Source organism: Gracilinanus agilis, chromosome 3, assembly GCF_016433145.1.
Source record: "Gracilinanus agilis isolate LMUSP501 chromosome 3, AgileGrace, whole genome shotgun sequence".
NCBI lineage: Eukaryota > Metazoa > Chordata > Mammalia > Didelphimorphia > Didelphidae > Gracilinanus > Gracilinanus agilis.
The window spans coordinates 24,912,176-24,930,476 of record NC_058132.1 but is presented as its reverse complement, the minus strand read 5'-3'; the positions used below and the strand labels follow the sequence as shown (position 1 = coordinate 24,930,476).

The 18,301-nt window shown below is 49.5% G+C and overlaps 1 protein-coding gene across 1 annotated transcript; it reads left to right on the top strand.

Moving 5' to 3' along the window:
• Positions 1 to 4,007: 4,007 nt before the first annotated feature.
• On the top strand, positions 4,008 to 9,695 carry AP2S1 (adaptor related protein complex 2 subunit sigma 1). Its single transcript, XM_044671108.1, has 5 exons — positions 4,008 to 4,129; positions 5,039 to 5,188; positions 8,317 to 8,430; positions 9,093 to 9,152; positions 9,255 to 9,695. Exons 1-5 carry the CDS (start codon positions 4,127 to 4,129, stop codon positions 9,354 to 9,356), a joined length of 429 nt encoding a protein of 142 aa, XP_044527043.1. The 5' UTR covers positions 4,008 to 4,126; the 3' UTR covers positions 9,357 to 9,695.
• Positions 9,696 to 18,301: the final 8,606 nt, after the last annotated feature.

Genomic DNA, 18,301 nt, shown 5'->3' with positions numbered 1-18,301 from the left:
GGAAATACTACAAATAGTATTTCCTTTGATCTCATTGATGAGATTTAAAGCTGGTAGAGACCCAGGGATTTTTTTTTCTTTGGGAATCCCCAGAATCTTGGCATGTAATAAGCTTTTAAAAAATACTTCCAGTGCACTTAGGTAGCATAATGGATAGAGGGTCAGACCTAGAGTCAGGAAAAGCCAGGTTCAAATCCGGCCTCACATACCAAACACATATCATTTTAAATGACTTTTCTACTTGGAACCCAGACCTTGGAATCAATTGCTATTTCCAGGAGGATTTTAAATCAAGAATATAATCTGAATCTAGTCCTTAAAAGGCCTTCAAGAGGCCATCACCTCATTTTGCATGAATTTGAGTCCCAAAGAGGAAAGGACATTCAAGATCCCACCATGCTGGGACTCGAACCTAGATCCTCTAGTCTAGTTGAATGCTTTTCCGGTCCTACCAAGCTATGATTCAGCAAGAACAGAAACCTCACCTCAGGGGATGTAGCAGAAGGGAGCCTCCTCCTCCTCCTCCATATCCCGTGCCAGGCCTCAGCTCCAGTAAAAATAAACAGACAAGTAAACAATTAGCAGACTTACATAAGGATTGCCAGTCAGAACTGCTCTTCAGCTATGTCAGGCATCACCTCCAAGCCCTGGAGACCGACTGACTACCAGAACCTGGAAGTTACCTGAGGCTGGTTTTGTTCCTCTCCTTCCATGTACTGACTCGGGTTTGAGGGGGTAGTATTTTTGCCTAGAGGGTCCCCACTTCATTTCTCCTCTCAGGATTTTGCAACAGAGAGCTCCCATGGGAGTGGTGGGAGTGGAAAACTAGAGCTGCTTGGGCTGACTGTGTAATCCATCTGGGGGAGCCCAGAGAACACTGGGTTTGGAATCAGGAGGACCCCCTTTCAAATCCCAGTTCTGCCTCTCACTATTGGTGTAACCTCGAGCAAAGCACTTCTCCAAAGGGCAGTTTCTCATTTATAAAACGATAGGAAGTTGTCCTCCAAGGTCCCTTTGATCTCTAACCCTCTGCATCATCAACTATATTTGTGTTGAGAGCAGGCTTCCTCTCCACAAACATTTTCTCAGCTCCAACCTATGGTACACTTGTAGAAACAAGAATAACTGTTTAGATTCCTGCCTGCATGGAGCTTACAGTCTAGTAGAGGGTTAAACCACAAACACATAAAAAATATAAATATTCTTGGAGAGAGGAAGGGTACAGAGGACTAACTACACAGACCTGGGTTCATAACCTGAGACACTGGGCAGCGAGGTGGCACTGTGGATTGAGAGGAGTGGAGTTGGGAGGACCTGGGTTCTTAGCTGGTCTCAGATATTTCTGAGCTTTATGGTCTGGGGCAAGTCATTTAACTCCGTTTGCTTAGCCCTTGCCCTTCTGACCTAGAGTTGTTCCTAGCACAGAAAATAAGGGTTTAACTCCCCCGCCCCCAACAACTTAGATTTTGTAGGTGACTCTGTCAGTCTTTTAGCCTCTCTTGGCCTCAGTTTCCATATTTATAAAATGAAACATTGAAAAAGGATGCCTTCTAAGTTCCAGCTCTAAATTTATGATCCTATGACCTTCCTTTGGGACCTCTGTCTTTTCCCAAAGGGCTGTAGGATACAGTTGGGTCTAGTTTGGTTTCATTATCAAGTGATTCCATTCTTTCCCATCTCCTCTGTCATCCCCATTCTTTCATTTATTTTTAATCTCTCCCTCTATTCTGGCTCATTCTTGCCTATAGACATGCTTATGTCTCCCCTGTCCTCAAGGCAAAACAAAACAACTCTATTTGGTCCTTCCATTTCTGCTCTCTATCATCTTGTATCTCTTCTGACCTCTATAACTAAATTCCTCAAAAAGATCAAAGCATAGCATATCTATGATAGGCACCTCCACTTTCAGTCCCCTCCCTCCCTTCTTAACCCTTTTCAATCTGGTTTTTGACTTCATCAATCCCCCCAAAGCTGCTCCTTCCAAATTGACCAATGATGTCTTAGTTGCCAAATCCAATGGCCTTTTCTCAGTCCTCATTCTTGACCTTCCTGGAATCCTGAACAATGTCCATCACTCTCTCCTTGGAACCTTCTTCTCCCTCTGTTTTCAGAATACCCCTCTTTCCCCTGGTTCTTCTACCTTTCTGACCATTCCTTCTCTGTTTCCTTAACTGTAGGTGTCCCTCTGTCCTGGCCCCTCTTCTCTTCTGCCTCCATACTACTCTACTTGGTGACCTTATCAGCTCTCATGGATTGAATTACCATCTCTATGTGGATGGCTCTAAAACTGCTTTTCCTGCCCCAATCTCTCTGCCAGGTTCCAAATTTTCATCTCCAGGTGCCTTTCAGACCTCTGGAAATAGATATCCAGTAGAAATCTTAGATCTAATATATTTTAAATGGAGTTTATCTTTCCCCAAAGCCCTCCCAACCTCCAATCTCCCTGTTATAGTAGAAGGCAACACTATCCTCTCAGTCCACCAGGCTCACAACCTGTGAGTCATCCTGGACTTTTCACTATGTCTTGGACTGCCTGGCCCCACCATGTCCAAGCTGTTGCCAAGGCCTGTCACCTCTACAAATAACATCTCTCTATGATATTGCCACTCCCCTGGAGCTGACTATTTCAATAGCCTCTGGGTAGGTCTGCCGGCCTCAAGTCTCTCCCTGCTCCAATCTATTCTCCATTCAGCCATCAAAATGATTTTCCTAAAGTGTAGGTCCTACCATGCCACTCCTCTCTTTGATCAACTCCAGTGACTTCCTATTAACTCCCGGATTAATATAAAACCCTTTAAAATCTGCCTCCCACTTAAATCTTTACCCCTCTATATATTTACTCAATGATCCAGTGACCCTGGTATCCTGGCTGTTCTTCCAGGGCCACTCCATCTCGAAGCTCCAACTTTGGGCATTCTCTGGCTGTTTTCTATGCTGGAATGCTCTCCTACTTTTCTTCAAGCTTCAATTAAAATTCCCACCTTCCCAGGAAGTCTTTCCTGATCCTCCTAATGCAAGTACCTTCCCTCTGTTACAGGTTTACTGTTTATCCTGAGCATATCTTGTTTTATAGAAGTGTTTGCATGTTGTCTCTCCCATTAAACTGTAGATCCTTGAAGGCAGGAACTGTTTTTTGCCTTTCTTTAACCCCTCCCCCCAACTCCCTACGCAAGCTTAGCCAGATATATAGAAAGTCAATAATAAATAATAATAACATATTTAATAAGAAACTTAATAAATGCTTGCTGATTGACAGACACCAATTGATTTATGGCTAGATCTTAGAAGCCAACCCCTCATCTTGCAGATTAGGAAACTGAGTCCCACAGAAGCTAAGTGACTACCCCGTCCGGGTAGGTCAAAGGTAGGTTCTGGGAACGAGTCAGCTCTGCTCTAGCGTCTCTTCTTCACTTCCCTTGGAGGGGATTCTGAGCTAGCCAATCAGAGAGAGCCCCGAAAAATCCATTGGGAGAAGGCGGTCTGGAGGCGGAGAAGGGAATTGGACCAACCAGAAGAGCCCTTGTATGTCAGCCACTCAACAACCAGTGGGTGGAGTCAGTAGGGGCCTTGACCTCTTTCACCCCGAGGTTTAGGGCTTTTTCCAAGAGGCCACGCCCCCGTGCCCCACAAGTGATCTGAACCCGGGGGACGATATCTGTACTCCAGAAGCGCCGCAATTTGGAGGGAAGGGAGAAATGCTTTCAAGACTACATTTCCCAGAATGCAAAGGGTGGTTAGCATCCGAGGAGGTGCCTACGGAATGGCATTTGAACGTAGGAAACGAAATTCCTGCTACTGAATTCTTTCCAATCCTCGCGGCCCTCGGGAAGCCATGGGCAAATGGTGCCCCCTAGTGTTCATGCTGGGGCGGCTACAACTAGGAATCAGGATGGGAGGAGCTGGGGAGCGGAGCATTCTGGGAAGGGAGAGGCGGTGCTCCGAGGCCTACGGCCCTGAACTTCAAGTCCCAGCGGCCCCCGCGCGGAAGGGAGGTGTCGTACCGGATGTCCGTTACGGCTGCGGCCCGGAGAGCAGCCTGAAGCCGGGGTTTTGGAAGTCACTCAGTCTCCGCGGGACCCCAGAGATCGGGGAGATCGGGGTGGGGGCTCTACCCCGAAGGATCACCATGGTAACGGGGACCGCGCGGCCAAGAATCCTGGGGCCCTGTCAGTCTTCCCTGGGCCCGGCTTCTCCATCCCCCCGCACCTCCCCCCAGGCCGGGTCCGCTGATTCTGACCGCACCCTGGACTAACGGAGCCGAGACGGACCCGGACCGGAGAAGGGCTGGGAGGAGGAGGAGGAATTCAGGGCCAGGGTGAACCCAGCAACCTGGAGGGGAGCTGCAAACCTGGAGAGGGACCTGGCGATCTGGAAGGGGAGGGGGTGCTGCGGACCTGGAGGGGGAGGGGAAGCTGGGGACTTGGAAGGGGAGGGGCAGCTTGAGACCTAGAAACCGTGAAGAGAGTACAGGGCGATTGGAAACGGAGACCCTGGACAGCAGAGGAGGAAATGTAGAGTCTTCAAGGTGGGGGGGCCTTAAAGCTCTGGACCCTGCAGGGGAGAGAAGGGAGTGTTGAACATGGGACCCTAAGATGGAGAGTGACCTGGAGGGGTGGACCTGGAGAGGAAGGGAAAGAGGGCGGACTTCTGAAGAGAGGGAGGGAGAGATATCTCACAACCTGTTGACCCCAGAAGGGAGGGTGGAATTTGGGCCTTGCTCCTATCCCCAACCCTTCTCTTCCTCCCATCCCTTGGGCTGTGCTAGTTCCTGATTAGGACGGGAAGCAATTTAGCCTGAGCTCAGCAGCTGGAGGCTGAGGCCAGGGCCCCCCTCCAGGCAGCTGAGCTGGATGACTCAGGCTCAGGGAGAACAGACCAGCAGAAGTTGCCCCCAGCTCAGCAAGCTACCCCTAAGGCCTAGGGTGGGAAGAGGAAGCACCTGATTGCTCCAGGGTGGCCACCTCCCTTCCAGGCTTTGCCCTCTCTGACCCTGCCCAGAGCCCCCCAGCTCATGGCTTCCTCTCCTATCTCCTCTCAGATCCGGTTCATCCTCATCCAGAACCGAGCAGGCAAAACTCGCCTGGCCAAGTGGTATATGCAGTTTGATGATGATGAGAAGCAGAAACTGATTGAAGAGGTCCACGCCGTGGTCACAGTCCGGGATGCCAAGCATACCAACTTTGTGGAGGTGAATGCTCCTTTTTTCTTAGCTTCCCCTGCTGCCCCCAGGGCCTCCTCTCTTCTGGGCTCTGTGTTTCAGGAAAGACATCGATAAGGCAGCTAGTCAGTGAAGAGACTTTTAATCTAGTCTCAGTTTCCTCATCTGTAAAATGGACATGGCAATAGCATCTACCTGTCATGATTACCAATCGTAAAGCACTCTACATGAATGTTAGTTATTATTGAAAACTGGATTTAGGAGGGTGATGAGAGGACTGGAGGCTATACCAGACAAAGTAAAGGAACTATTGATGTTTACCTTTCAGAAGAGAAGCCTCTGGGACAGTCAGAGTCTGAGTAGTCAAAGGGCCACCAGGTGGAGGAGGGATTAGGTTTGCTTTGCCTCACCCTAAGGGGGGATATTGCCAACTAGCAGATTTGAGCTCTGTGGAGGAAAAAACTCCTCCAAATTCAGAGCTGCCCCAGAGTGAAATGGGCCTGGCCTGGGCAGTGCTGCTTCCCCCCATCAGTAGAAGCCTGCCAGCGGAGGCTAGAGGACTCCTTGGCAGATACTCTATGCCCCTATAAGGGCCAGTCTTTCAGCAAGGACTGGTTAAGGCCCCTAGGGGGTGTCCCCAGGGCCTGGAGCTAGGAAGACCTGAATTCAAATCAGGCCTCAGATACTTGTTAGCTAGGTGTCCTTGAGCAAGTCACCTGACCAGTCTGCCTCAGTTGCCTTTTCTGTGAAATGAGGATAACAGTCTTACAGGCCTGTTAGGCTCAGATACTTGTTCATAGTATATAATACTTATAAAGCATTTAGCCGATAAGATGTGTCCCTGGGGCCTCCATCTACTTCTCTGTGGATTTGGCTGTTTCTGCCAAAGTTTCTGAGGGCAGAGACTGAGCCACATTTGTCCTTGGGTCATCCCCTGTGCTTGGCTCTTCTCACTCTGGGCCACGGGCCTACAGGGTACAGTCCCTTCCCTGAGCAGCCTCAGCTCTAACAAGGAGATTGTGTTCACCAGCAGACCCATACCAGATACAGGGTATGGAAAGGCACCTCAGAGCAGGGGGCAGGGGGCAAATCTTCCTGGAAGAGGTGGTGCTTGTGCTGAGTCCTGAAGGGAGCCAGGTAGAGGAGAGGAGGGAGGGCACACCTGGCATGAGAGACAGCCTGTACAAAGGGATGGACACAGGAAATGGAGTTTAGCTTATGGGGAAAAGTAAAAAGGCCAGTGCTGGACCCAGAGAGCTGTGAAAGTGGGAAGGGGCCCATCGTCGCACAGCCTGGACAGTCAAACAGTTCAATTTCTTCTAATCTCCAGGGAGGGGTTGGGGGGGGGGGAGGGAGTCAGGCTTGTGCTGCCTCCCACATGGCCAGCTTTGTGGTGGCAGCCCAGGCCAATGGGAGGGAGCTCAGTGCCCCCTTCCATTCCCTGCCAAGGAGCCCCCAGGTCCTTGCTGTAATTACACACGCCCACGAGAGGGCGCAGTGCTGCCACAGCAAGCCCTGGAGAGGAGGAGGAGGAGGGCGTTTTCTGTCCTATCCTAAAGATGAGAGAGGGTGGAACATGGGGCTCATTCTGGGAGGTTCCAGGAACACAGAGTAGAGGACTGATGAGGTGAGAAGTGCTTCCTAGTAAGGAGGGAGGGGCATCAGCCAACCATGGCGGGGCTCTGAGGAAGGCAGAGGGCTGCCCCTTGGGTCCTTGGACTGGGAACCACGGAGGCCTAACCCTGTCATGTGCAATGAGAAAATCAAGGCCTTGAGTGTCACAGTGACTGGGCCCAGGCCACCTAGGCACTAGATACAGAGGCAAGATTTGAACCTGGGTCCTCCTGTTTCTCCCAGGAGAATGGAAGCCTCTTGAGGGCAAAGACTGAGCTTAATTTGTCCTTGGATCACCTCCTATTCCTGGTAGTACTTGTGGAATTGAACTTAATCGAACTCCCTCATTAGATAGATGAGAAAACGGAAGCCCAGAAAAGTCAGGGGACTTGTCCAAGGTCCTAAGGGAAGCAGAAGCCCAGGCCAGGATCCTTCTGATTGCAAAGCCAGGGCTCTTTCCGATATTATAGTCTGTGACAGTGAATAAGGAACTTTTCTAAGGCCTCTCTTGGCTCTAAATTTCCTGATCCCAAGAGAAGGCAAAAGGGCAGGATGCCAGACTGACCCCTTGTTCCTTCAGGCAGCAATTTATAAGCAGGGGTAATAGGAAAAAGCAGAGTTTCGCTGCAGTGTATGCTATAGGACCTTGAGTAAGTCCCTTCCCTGCCGTGGGTCTCTGCTTTTTTCTCAGGAAAAATAAGACTGGTTGGTCTTTAAGATCAAAGCCAGCTCTGACATTCAGCATCAGAGAAAGAACCCTAGACCAGGAGCCAGGAAAGTTAAGTCCAGGAGGCTCAGCCCCATCCCAAAACTTCCTCGGGGGCAGTGGTCAGGTCCCCCCCACCTTTCTTTCCCTCTCTCCCTCCCTCCCCCCATCTCTCTCTGTCTGAGAGGCCCTTTCTGCAAATAAAGGCTTGCCAGGGGGGTTGAAAGGTTTCTTCCAGCTCTGTTGTGGGACTTCTGTCCTCTTTGTCCTGATCTCTATCTCTGACTCTCTGTCTTCAGTTCTTTTTAGGTCTTCTTCTAAGTCTGAGCTTAGAGGACAAAGAGCCCAGGCAGACCTGCTTTCTGGGCCTGACCATACTCCAACCCAGTGACCTCCCCCTCCTTAGGCCTCAGTTTCCTCTTCTGTCAAATACAGGGGTTTGTTTTAGATGACCTCCGAGGGCCTTGTAGCTTTTTCTAGCACCACTGGTCTCTTTTCTACCATTGTATATCATCTGTTTCTGTCTCTGGTTTGTCTGTTTTCTGCCCTCTTTCTCTCTTTCTCTCTGTCTCTCTGTCTCTCCCTTTCTCCCTCTCCTTCTCCCCTGGCTTCTCTCTCCTTTCCTAGATCTCTCTCAGCCAGTTGTAGAAGTGAGCTCCGTAGGCTGTGGGTCCGCCTCTGGACCCTGTACCCTGTCCTTTCATTTGTTGTGTGCCCTCAGGGCAGGCTCTATGGGCTCTCTCTGGACCTTTGCCTGCCTAGTGGTTGACTGCAGTGGCTTCTGCCAGCCGGCCCTCGAGGCTCTGACCTCTGGATTCTCTGTCCTCTTTTCCTCCAGTTCCGAAACTTCAAGATCATTTATCGCCGTTATGCTGGCCTCTACTTCTGCATCTGTGTGGACGTCAATGACAACAACTTGGCCTACCTAGAGGCCATCCACAACTTCGTGGAGGTGTGCCTGGGGCAGCTTGGAGAGGCTGAGGGGGGAGCAGGACCAGGATCCTGGGAGGGAGGAAGAGAAGTCAGCAAGGCCCTAATGGGGCCATTTAGCCTTTGGGGCCTCTTGGCTCCAAGTCAGGAAGGAAGGAGGGGGGTCCCTCCCTACTCCCTCACCCTTGCTTACTTTTAAATCCTTACCTTCTTAGAATCACTGCTAAGTGTTGGATGGCAGCTAGGTGGCTCAGTGGTTAGAGACTCATATCTGGAGATAACAGGTCCTGGGTTCAAATTTGGCCTCAGACACTGCCTAGCTGTGTGACCCTGGGCAAGTCACTGAACCCCCATGGCATAGCCCTTACCACTCTTCTGCCTTGGAACCAATACACACTATTGATTCTAAAATGGAAGATAAGGGTTTAAAAAAAAACCAAAAAGCTAAATATTGGCTCCAAGGCAGAGGAATAGTAAGGGCCCAAAGTCACACAGCTAGGAAGTGACTGAGGCCAAATCTGTACCCAGTATCTCCCACCTTCCGGCCTGGCTCTCCATCCACTGAGCCACCCAGCTGCACCTGCCCTAGCCTTCAGATAGTCCCTCCTTCTAGCCCAGCCCCCTTTTTTGTCTTTCTCTTTTTGCCTTCGGATTCTTTACGGCTTCTGTCTGCCCTTCTCTTAGGTCTTAAATGAATATTTCCACAACGTCTGTGAACTGGACCTGGTCTTCAACTTCTACAAGGTAGGGTCACCTGGGGCTGAGGGAGCCAGCTCACCCTGGCCCAGAGAGCCGAGCCCGCCTCCTGCTTGGACGTCAGCCCTGGGTCACTCTCTTCCTCTCCAGGTTTACACCGTGGTGGATGAGATGTTCCTGGCTGGGGAGATCCGAGAGACGAGCCAGACGAAGGTGCTCAAACAGCTGTTGATGCTGCAGTCCCTGGAGTGAGGGCCCAGGAGGTGCCCAGCCCGGGACACCCACCCCACCCCATGCCCTGCCCCTCTGTCCTCTCCCCCTGACCCCCACAGATGCTCTGAGTTTACCGTCTGGGACGGTGGGACCACACCCTGGCTGGGATCAGGAGGAGGGGAGCCCCCTGTGTGTGGTGCCATAGACCCTTGTAACCCTGCTGTCATGGCAGTGATGCTGTGAGCATGTGAGCGAGCGAGAGTGCGAGTGTGAGTGTGTGTGTGTATGTGAGTGTGTGTGTGTACGCACATGTGTGTGTATGTACCTGGAGTTCCCAATAAAGTTGTGGACCTGGCCTGCCCACTGCCTTCTCCCTTGGTATCGCCTCTTCCTGGGCCTCCTTGCCTGCTTTTCCTTAGTCTCTTCTCGGTACCCGAATCTGGGCCTCTGAAAGTCCCAGGGCTTTTTAGGACTAAAAGCCCTGCTCTTTGGATCTCTCAAGGGACTTAGGGTTAGGCATAGAATGCTGGAGCTGAAAAGGACCTTAGAGAGACTGTCCAGGCCGGCTCTAAGCCCCTCATTTCTCCTCTTACAGGGGTGGAAACTGAGGCCTCTGCCCAGGGCTGCCAGGCTTCTTCTCCCCAGGGGCACCCCTGGGGGGCTGTTTCTGGATTGACTTGGTGGCTTTCTGTGGGTCCTCCCTCTCCCTTCCAGGTGGAGAGTGGTGAAAGCTCCACCCCTTGGCCAGCTGGCACCTGGGCACTCCTGCCTTTCCAGTGGGCGGGTCCCAGAAGCTGTGAAGCTCTTCACTAGGCAAGGCCTGCCTCCAACCCTCCCCACCTGAGTGATGCAACTCTGGACAGGGTTGGGTGAGAAACCTGAGGTTACGGATGCCACGTCCTTCTTCAGAGCCTTCAGAGCTGCCCTGGGGCCCCACGAGCCGGCTTGCTAAGGCTTGGCTCTTTCATTGGGCACCCGGGTTTGAGTCCTGACTGACACTTTGGTCTAGTCCACACCCCTCTTTGGGCCTCTTTTACCAACATTTAACCAGAGGAGGCCTGACTTTTTTCAGTCAGCTGTATTGTACAGTCCAGCCACCAGACACCAGGGCTTAACATTGTGCTAAGGTGGGGTTCCTGCCCTTTGAGCTTCCAGATGACTAAGTGGGGGGGACCAAAGACAGCTGGCTCCCAGCATTCCACAATAAACACAGGGGAATTAGAAAACCAGCCTCCTTGCCGGCCTCTTCAGACTGGGGCCCAAGAAGTGCTGTTGGGCCTGAGGGAGAAGATTCTCCTGTCTTGGTGCCCCTGGCAGGGATCCTGCATCCCCTGGAGTAGGAGGGCACAGGAGCTCAGCCAGGTTCTCTAGGAAGGCAGCTCGGCAGGGAGGAGCCTGGGAGGTCATCTCAAAGGTCTTCCATGGGGAATCAAGACTGTTCAGTGGATACAGTGAGGGAAGACCTGAGTTCAAGTCCAGTCTCAAATACTAGCCGGGCAAGTTGTTTCACCTTGGTGTCCCTCAGTTTCCTCTTCTGTTAAATGAGGATAAAAAACTGCTTGTAGTGTTTATCTCAGACGGTTGTGAGATTCGAGTGCGATTATACCTTGGAAGCATTGCATACAAGTCATCTGTCTTGTTGCCCTCTGGCAGCCTTGATTTTCCTCTCATCTAATGCTTCACTCACCCCCAAAGAAGCCGGCAGCTGCCTATTTCCCAAGGGCATGGGGCCCAGGGAGGAGGAGATGCCAGCACTGGGCCTGCCCTGACTGGTGGAGACCCAAAGCCATTCTTTGCCTCAAGACTGCAAATTGACAGCAGCTTAGTTCCACCTGCCTTCCTGCCAAGCAGAGGAGAGGGCTGAGATGGTGTCTCCTGGCAGCTCCCAGAGGGAGGGAAGGGAGTTCACTCTCGCCTGGCACTCTCACCGGGCTCCTTGGGCCGTAAGGTCCAAAGATCCCTCTCGGAGAGTGAGGATTGAGGGCAGAGGCCAAGTTTGGGAGGTGGGACCAGTTCAGGACCATCACCTTCCTCACCTTCCCACCAGAGACTGATTAACAAAAGCCTTCCTAAGGTCTGGGCTGCAGGAAACAAGTTGGAGATAATTTTTAAACCATTTGAGGGCGGTCAGGGACAATGGCTCAACTTTAACTTCTCAGAGGAGTTGGGGTGGTTGAAGAACCTTTGGGAGCCTCCTCTATGCCTGGGAACATCAGGGCAAGTTGGGGATGGAGCTCCTTCACCTCCTTGGGCATGAGAGCACTCGAGGCCTCTATCTCCAGGCCTCTACTAGGTGGATCCCACTTCCTGCTGGCCCTTCTGCCAAAATAGGGTGCTTTGGGAAAGACGAGACAGCTCAATACTCAACACTCAAAATGACAATTCCTGCTTCTCAAAGGTTTTAGCCACTCTAGAACCCTGGGGGCAGCTAGGTGGTTCAGTAGATAAAATGCTGGGTCTGGAGTCAGGAAGACCTGGGTTCAAATCTGGTGTCAGACACACCAGTTGGGTGACCCTGGGCAAGTCACTGAATGCTATTTGCTTCAGTTTCCTCCTCTGTAAAATGAGCTAGAAAGGGAAATGGCAACCACTTCAGGATCTTGGCTTAGAAAACCCCGGATGGGGTCACAAAGAGTCAGCCAAATCTGAAAGGACAGAAAAATCCTCTAAGGCGACTAGAGGAGACACGTTTGGGATACTCCGGTCTCGGGGTGTCAACAGTGGTTCCTAAAGAGGAATGCCAACTTTGAGAATGAAAGGTGTAGGGGAGACCTAGGTATTCCCTAAAGCTCCAGTTGGAGGAGATACCCATCAGCCCCCTTCCTCATTCCTGACCAGCTGCTGGGCCCCTCTCCAGTTCCTTTCATCCCCAACCTCAAAGCTCCGGCCAGGCAGGCTTCCTGACTCCAGTCGCCCTTTAAAAGGGTGTATGGGAGGGTCTAGGTCCTCTGAAGTGGTTGGATCAGATGCATCCCGGGCCCCTGCAGCTGGGCTTGGGAGGAGGGAGTCAGGACGGGAGGCAAGGTTCCCATGAAACAACTTCTGCCCTCCCTCCTCCTGTTGGCTGGTAGCCTCTGGGTTTCTTCTGAGATGGGACATCAGATCCCATGCTTACCTCCCCCGGCTCCACATCCCTAGGCTTGGAGCCTGGGTGTCTTGTGCTTTCTCTGCCCCCATCCTGGCCTTGATTTATCACCCCTGAAGCCACCCTGCATTTCCCACCTCCCAACTCAGCAGGCTCTCATCATTTTCAAGAATCTGAGGATCTCAGTACCTAAAAAGGCTCTGGCTTGGACCCACTGGGCTCATCCTAGGCTCTGAAAATTCTAGGATCCCAGCCTAGGGTTCCTTTCTCACTACACCTTTGCACAAAGGGAGATGCCAAGGCCAGCACTCAGGTCTCCCTATACTGAACTTCATAGGTTCTTCCTCACCAGACCCTCAGGGCTCCCTTTACCTCTCTGGACAGGTCTCTGAGAGCAGCGGTGGGACCAGGGTGGAGGAGCAGGCAGACAGGGAAGGGAGGGAGCCAGAGCAGAGAAAAAAGCTTGTCTATTGGGGGACTACTAACAGAATCATTTGGATCCCGAATCTCCTAATGCTTCACTGACCAGAGTGTGGGAGAGGCAGACCAGGAGCCTAGATTGCTCAGGAATCTTGCTAAGGATGAGGGTTGTCATGGCAACTGCATCTCTCTTCCCTCAGCAGAGGGGTGGGGCAGGGCCCATTTGTTTCTATGGAAACAGGGAGACCCAGGCCTACCTCCACCTTTCGGTATCTGGACCAATGGAGGAAACCTGAGAGTAAGGAGACCCTTGATGGTGGGAAAAGCATCCCTTTTCCTTTCCTAGCTGGGGTCAATTTCACCCCTTCTTCCAAGTGTCTCTCCCTGAGGCAGTGTGCTGTAATGGAAAGAATGCTGGCTGGGTTCAGAGTCAGGAGACAGCGGCACAAATGTTAGCTCCAACATTTATAATCATGTCACAGAGGCAGTATCTTTGTATGGTGGAAGAGTACTAGGAGAAGCATCTGATAGTCAAAGGTTCAAATCCCAGTACTTCTGCGGCCTCCCAGGCAAGCCCTTTAAAAAAAACAACAACAAACTGGTTTCCCCACATGTAAAATTAATAGGTTAGGGGGCAGCTAGGAGGTTCAGGGGATAGAGAGCCAGGATCAGAGATGGGAGATCATGGGTTCAAATATGGCCTCAGATACTTCTTAGCTGTGTGACCCTGACAAGTTACTTAACCTTCATTCCTAGCCTTTGCCTCTATTCTGCCTTGGAACTGAGTAGAGTATCGCTTCTAAGACATGAGGTAAGGGTTAAAAAATTAAACTAAAAGGTTAGACTAGAATGTCTCTAAGTCTATGATCTAGCTCATGATTTCAATTAATATTCTTTCTGTGTTACTTTGAATCTTTATCACCCTGGGTAGCTCACTATGTACTCCTGGCCCTCAATTTCTTCACCTGTAAAATAAAGGGGTTAGATTAGATGACTCCTGGAAAAGACCTTCAAGGATCTTCCAGCTCATTTTTTTAAATTCTCACTTCCTGTTTTAATAATAACAGAAGGACAAGGCCTAGCCAATGGGGGTTAAGTGACTTGCCCAGGAAGTCACTAGGAAGTATCTGATGCCAGATTTGAACCCAGGACCTCTTACCTCTAGATATGGCTTTCAACACACTAAAGCCACTTAGCTGCCCCCTCTCCAGTCATTTTCTACCTTGAGTCTGACTTTGGGAAAGGAAGGCAGCAAGGAAAGGTAGAAATAGCCCTGACTCTGCTGGATTCAAAGGACCTGGATTTGGATCTTGCACTCTGAAGCCTGGCTTAACAAAGTTGTTCCATTTCTCTTGGGCCTCAGTTTCATCTGTAAAATGATGAGCTTGGGTTTTTAAAAGGATAAACTTCAATTAAAGTTGATCATGTTATTACTCATCTTATAAATTAAATATATCAAACAAGTGATGCCTCCCACCCAGTTTTGAGTCTATGACCCTGTAACCCTGAATGAGGACTCATTTGACCTTGCTTTCCCCCTGTATAAAATGTGATGCCTCCTTTTACACAGCCTCCCTTTCAGAGACTTAAATAAAGAGTTCTGGAGACCTCGAAGCCCCTGGACCTTTGGTGACCATCTTCTTCCTCCAATACTGCTCTCCAGATAGGTTCAGCCTCAGAACAGTTTCTCTTTAGCCTGAGAGGCCTTCTTGCATCTCAGAATGATAAGATCTGAGCTTAACTGGTTTTTTTTAAACCATATTGGGGAAGAAAAATGTGGATCAAAAGGGAGAATCTTTGCATGGGGTGATGATAATTGTCAACAGAGGGAATACAGGACCGCCCCATCCTTCCCCGCCCCTCACTTCCTCTTCTGTTTACTCTGCAAAGAATGACTTTGACAATAAATGACAGCAAAAAGGACTAAGAGAAAACTGTTACCTAAGATAATGAAGGAGAGAGGAAGAGAACACTTGCCTGTCCTTGATGATTTGAAGCCACCTGGCCAAGGTAGCTGGGATTAGAAAGATTAGAAAGATCATGGAAAGGGGGAGAGATACCATTAGACTGGCAAAAGGCAAATACCATTCTGCTTTAAAAAATAGAATCTGGCTACTGAAACTCAGAATCCTGAACTTCTATTCTAGGGAAAATTCTAGAATGGAGCATTAAAGAGAGAGTTGGCAAAAATCTGGAAAGGGAAATAACGATAGTAAAGAACGAGCAAAGCTTTATCCCCAATATATCATGCCAGTCTAACCTTATTTCCCCTTTTTCACAGGATTACTAAACTGGTAAGATAAGGAGGATACTGTGGATATAGTTCAGTTGTGGTTCCCAAACTTTTTTGGCCTACTGCCCCCTTTCCAGAAAAAAATATCACTTAGCGCCCCCTGTCACATACTATCACCGCCCCCTTACAGTTATTCACCGCCCCCAAATGCACCTGTGGCCATCACCGCCCCCCTGGTTCACTGCAGCACCCAACTTTCAAAAAAGTATTTCATGCTCTTCTTTAAAAAACAAAAACAAAAACCTTGCCTTCCATCATAGAACCAATACTGTGTATTCGCTTCAAGGCAGAAGAACTTAAGGGCTAGGCAATGGAGGTTAAGTGACTTGCCCAGAGTCACCCAGCTAGGAAGTGTCTGAGGCCACATGTGAACCTGGGACCTCCCATCTTTAGGCCTGGCTCTCAGGCCACTGAGCCACCCAGCTGCCCCTATTTCATGCTATTCCTTTGGAGAAGATGGACAGATAGAAGATAATACATTCAAATAATGGAAGGGTGGACGGATGGATAGGATATTTATTCATCACTTCCTATGGGCAAAATGATATGGATAGAAAGAGAAAAGTAAGGCAGTCCCTGGTCTCAGGGTGCTCACGTTCCAATAGGAGAGACAACACATATGGAAAGTTTCAGCTACAAGTAAGAGAGAAGAGATCCCATGATCCTTAGTGGGGATCTTCAAAGCAGATGTTATGACCTCAGCTTAAATGTCATTTCCTCCAGTAAAGTGGTTTAGTTTCTGATGTTGAACCATTTGAGAGTTGCCAAGTACTTTGGTGACAAAAACTTTCCTTTCTGAGTCATTAGCAGCTGTGACTGCAGCCCCCAGAGGAGCAATTTCCAGGCATCTCCATGGGAGATGCTTCCCGAGACGATGGCTGTGGGCACTGGACTACCATCTTTACTACTCTGAAGACCGTTGGACTCAGGATCCTGGATGGTCTCCATCAAGGTCTGAGGGGAGGCCAAGGTGGTGATGATTGGACTTGCCCAGAACATACCCATTCTTCTCTCTTTCTCAGAATGCCTTCCCATTCATCTACCTTCTCTGTGAATGACAATTGACTGGCAGTTGGTGGGGGATAGCTGGCCCCTTCTTCGTTTTTCTCTGGATAATTGAAGGGAGAGCTGGGTTAGAGGAAGACCCAGTCTATGGTGTGCTGCCCTTCTCTGAGCTCCTCTCTCCCTGTTCTTAGCAACTTCACCAGCAATTGTTGCTGGTGGTGATGAAGAAGGTAGATCCCATCTTCCCAATGATGTCTTCCCCAATGATGGCTATGGGAGCTGGACTGGAAGCAATTCTGGTGACTTGGGGACCACTGACATTCCCAAGGCTCTTGGGTGTCTCTATCAGGATCTATCAGAGGGGAGAAAGAGGTCAAAGTGGTGCTTCTGGTGGCATTGAGGAATTGGCCCAAGCCTTCCCTGGCTTGGCTAGGCTAGGCTAGCTGGATTGCAGAACAAGTTTGATGACCGTTGTCAAAGAGCAGTTGTTAAATATTCAATGACAAAGAGGCAGGAAGTCTCCAGGGGAGGGTCTAGGCCTCTGAGCTTGGCTGTGTGCTATTTAGCCTGGCTATCAATGCTTTGGATAAAGGCCTAAACGGTATGCAAATCAAATAGATAGATGATGCCAAACTAAGAGTCACTCAACACCCTGGAGAACTGAGTCAGGATCCAAAAGAATTTTGACAGGTGAGAGCATCAAGCAGACTATGACGGGATGACAGTCAGTGTATAAAGTTTTGCACTTAGGTAGAAAACAATCAACTTCACAAGTATAATATAAGGAAGTCAAGGTTGGGCAGTCATTGATCTGAAAAAGATCTGGGGTTTTTAGGAGACCACAAACTCAAAATTCAGTAAGGAAATTCAGCCCCAATTTAACTACAAAAGTTCATTCAGTCTGCCCTAAGAGGATCATGGTTTCCAGGCCCCAGAAGTACACTGATAAGATGTCCAGAGGAGGGCAACTGGGATGCCAAGGGCCTTGAGTCCATTTCACATGAGAATTGCTTGGAAAAGCTTGTATAGAGGCAACTGAGTGGCTCCGTGGTTAGAGAGTCAGGCCTAGAGATGAAAAGTCCTGCCCTCAAATCTGGCCTCAGATACTTCCTAGCTGTGTGACCCTGGGCAAGTCACTTGACCCCCATTGCCTAGCCCTTACCACTCTTCTGCCTTGGATCCAATATACAGTATTGATTCTAAGACACAAGGTGAGGGTTTAAAAAAGAAAGAAATAGCTGGTATATTTATTCTGAAGAGAAGACTAGGTGGGATTAGGGGTATGATAATTTTCAATAATGTTTTCAGGTATCTGAAAGGATGTTAGAAAGAATGCTCAGGATCAGACTTGGGTCAAAACAGAAATAACAGAAGAAAGTTGCAAAGAAGCAAATTCAGGCCTGACATCAGAAAACATTTCCTAATGTTTTTGTCATCATTCAGTCATTTTAGTCATGTCCAACTAACTTTTCATGACCTCCCGCATCAACCCATATGTTCAAGCAGTTGCTTTTCTTCTGTGTTTCCACTCCTGTAGTTCTTCCTCTGACTGTGGCATCTTTTACATAAATCCCTCAGAATTGTCCTGGGTCGTTGCATTGCTGCTAGTACAGAAGTCCATTACATTCTATTTTACCACAATGTATCAGTCTCTGTGTACAATGTTCTTCTGGCTCTGCTCCTTTCGCTCTGCATCAATTCCTCAAGGTCATTCCAGTTCACATGGAATTCCTCCAGTTTATTATTCCTTTGAGCCCAATAGTATTGCATCACCAGCAGATACCACAATTTGTTCAGCCATTCCCCAATTGACGGGCATACCTTCGCTTTCCAGTTTTTTGCCACCACAAAGAGCGCAGCTATAATATTTTTGTACAAGTATTTTTCCTTATTATCTCTTTGGGGTACAAACCCAGCAATGGTATGGCTGGATCAAAGGGCAGGCAGTCTTTTAGAGCTCTTTGGGCATAGTTCCAAATTGCCATCCAGAATGGTTGGGTCAGTTCACAACTCCACCAGCAATGCATTAATGTCCATTTGGGGTTTTCTTGGCAAAGATAGTGGAACGGTTTGCTATTTCCTTTTCCAGATCATTTGACAGTTGAGGAAATTGAGACAAACAAGATGAAGTGACTTGCCTAGGGCCATACAGCTTGTAAGTGTCTGAGGCTGGATTTGAAC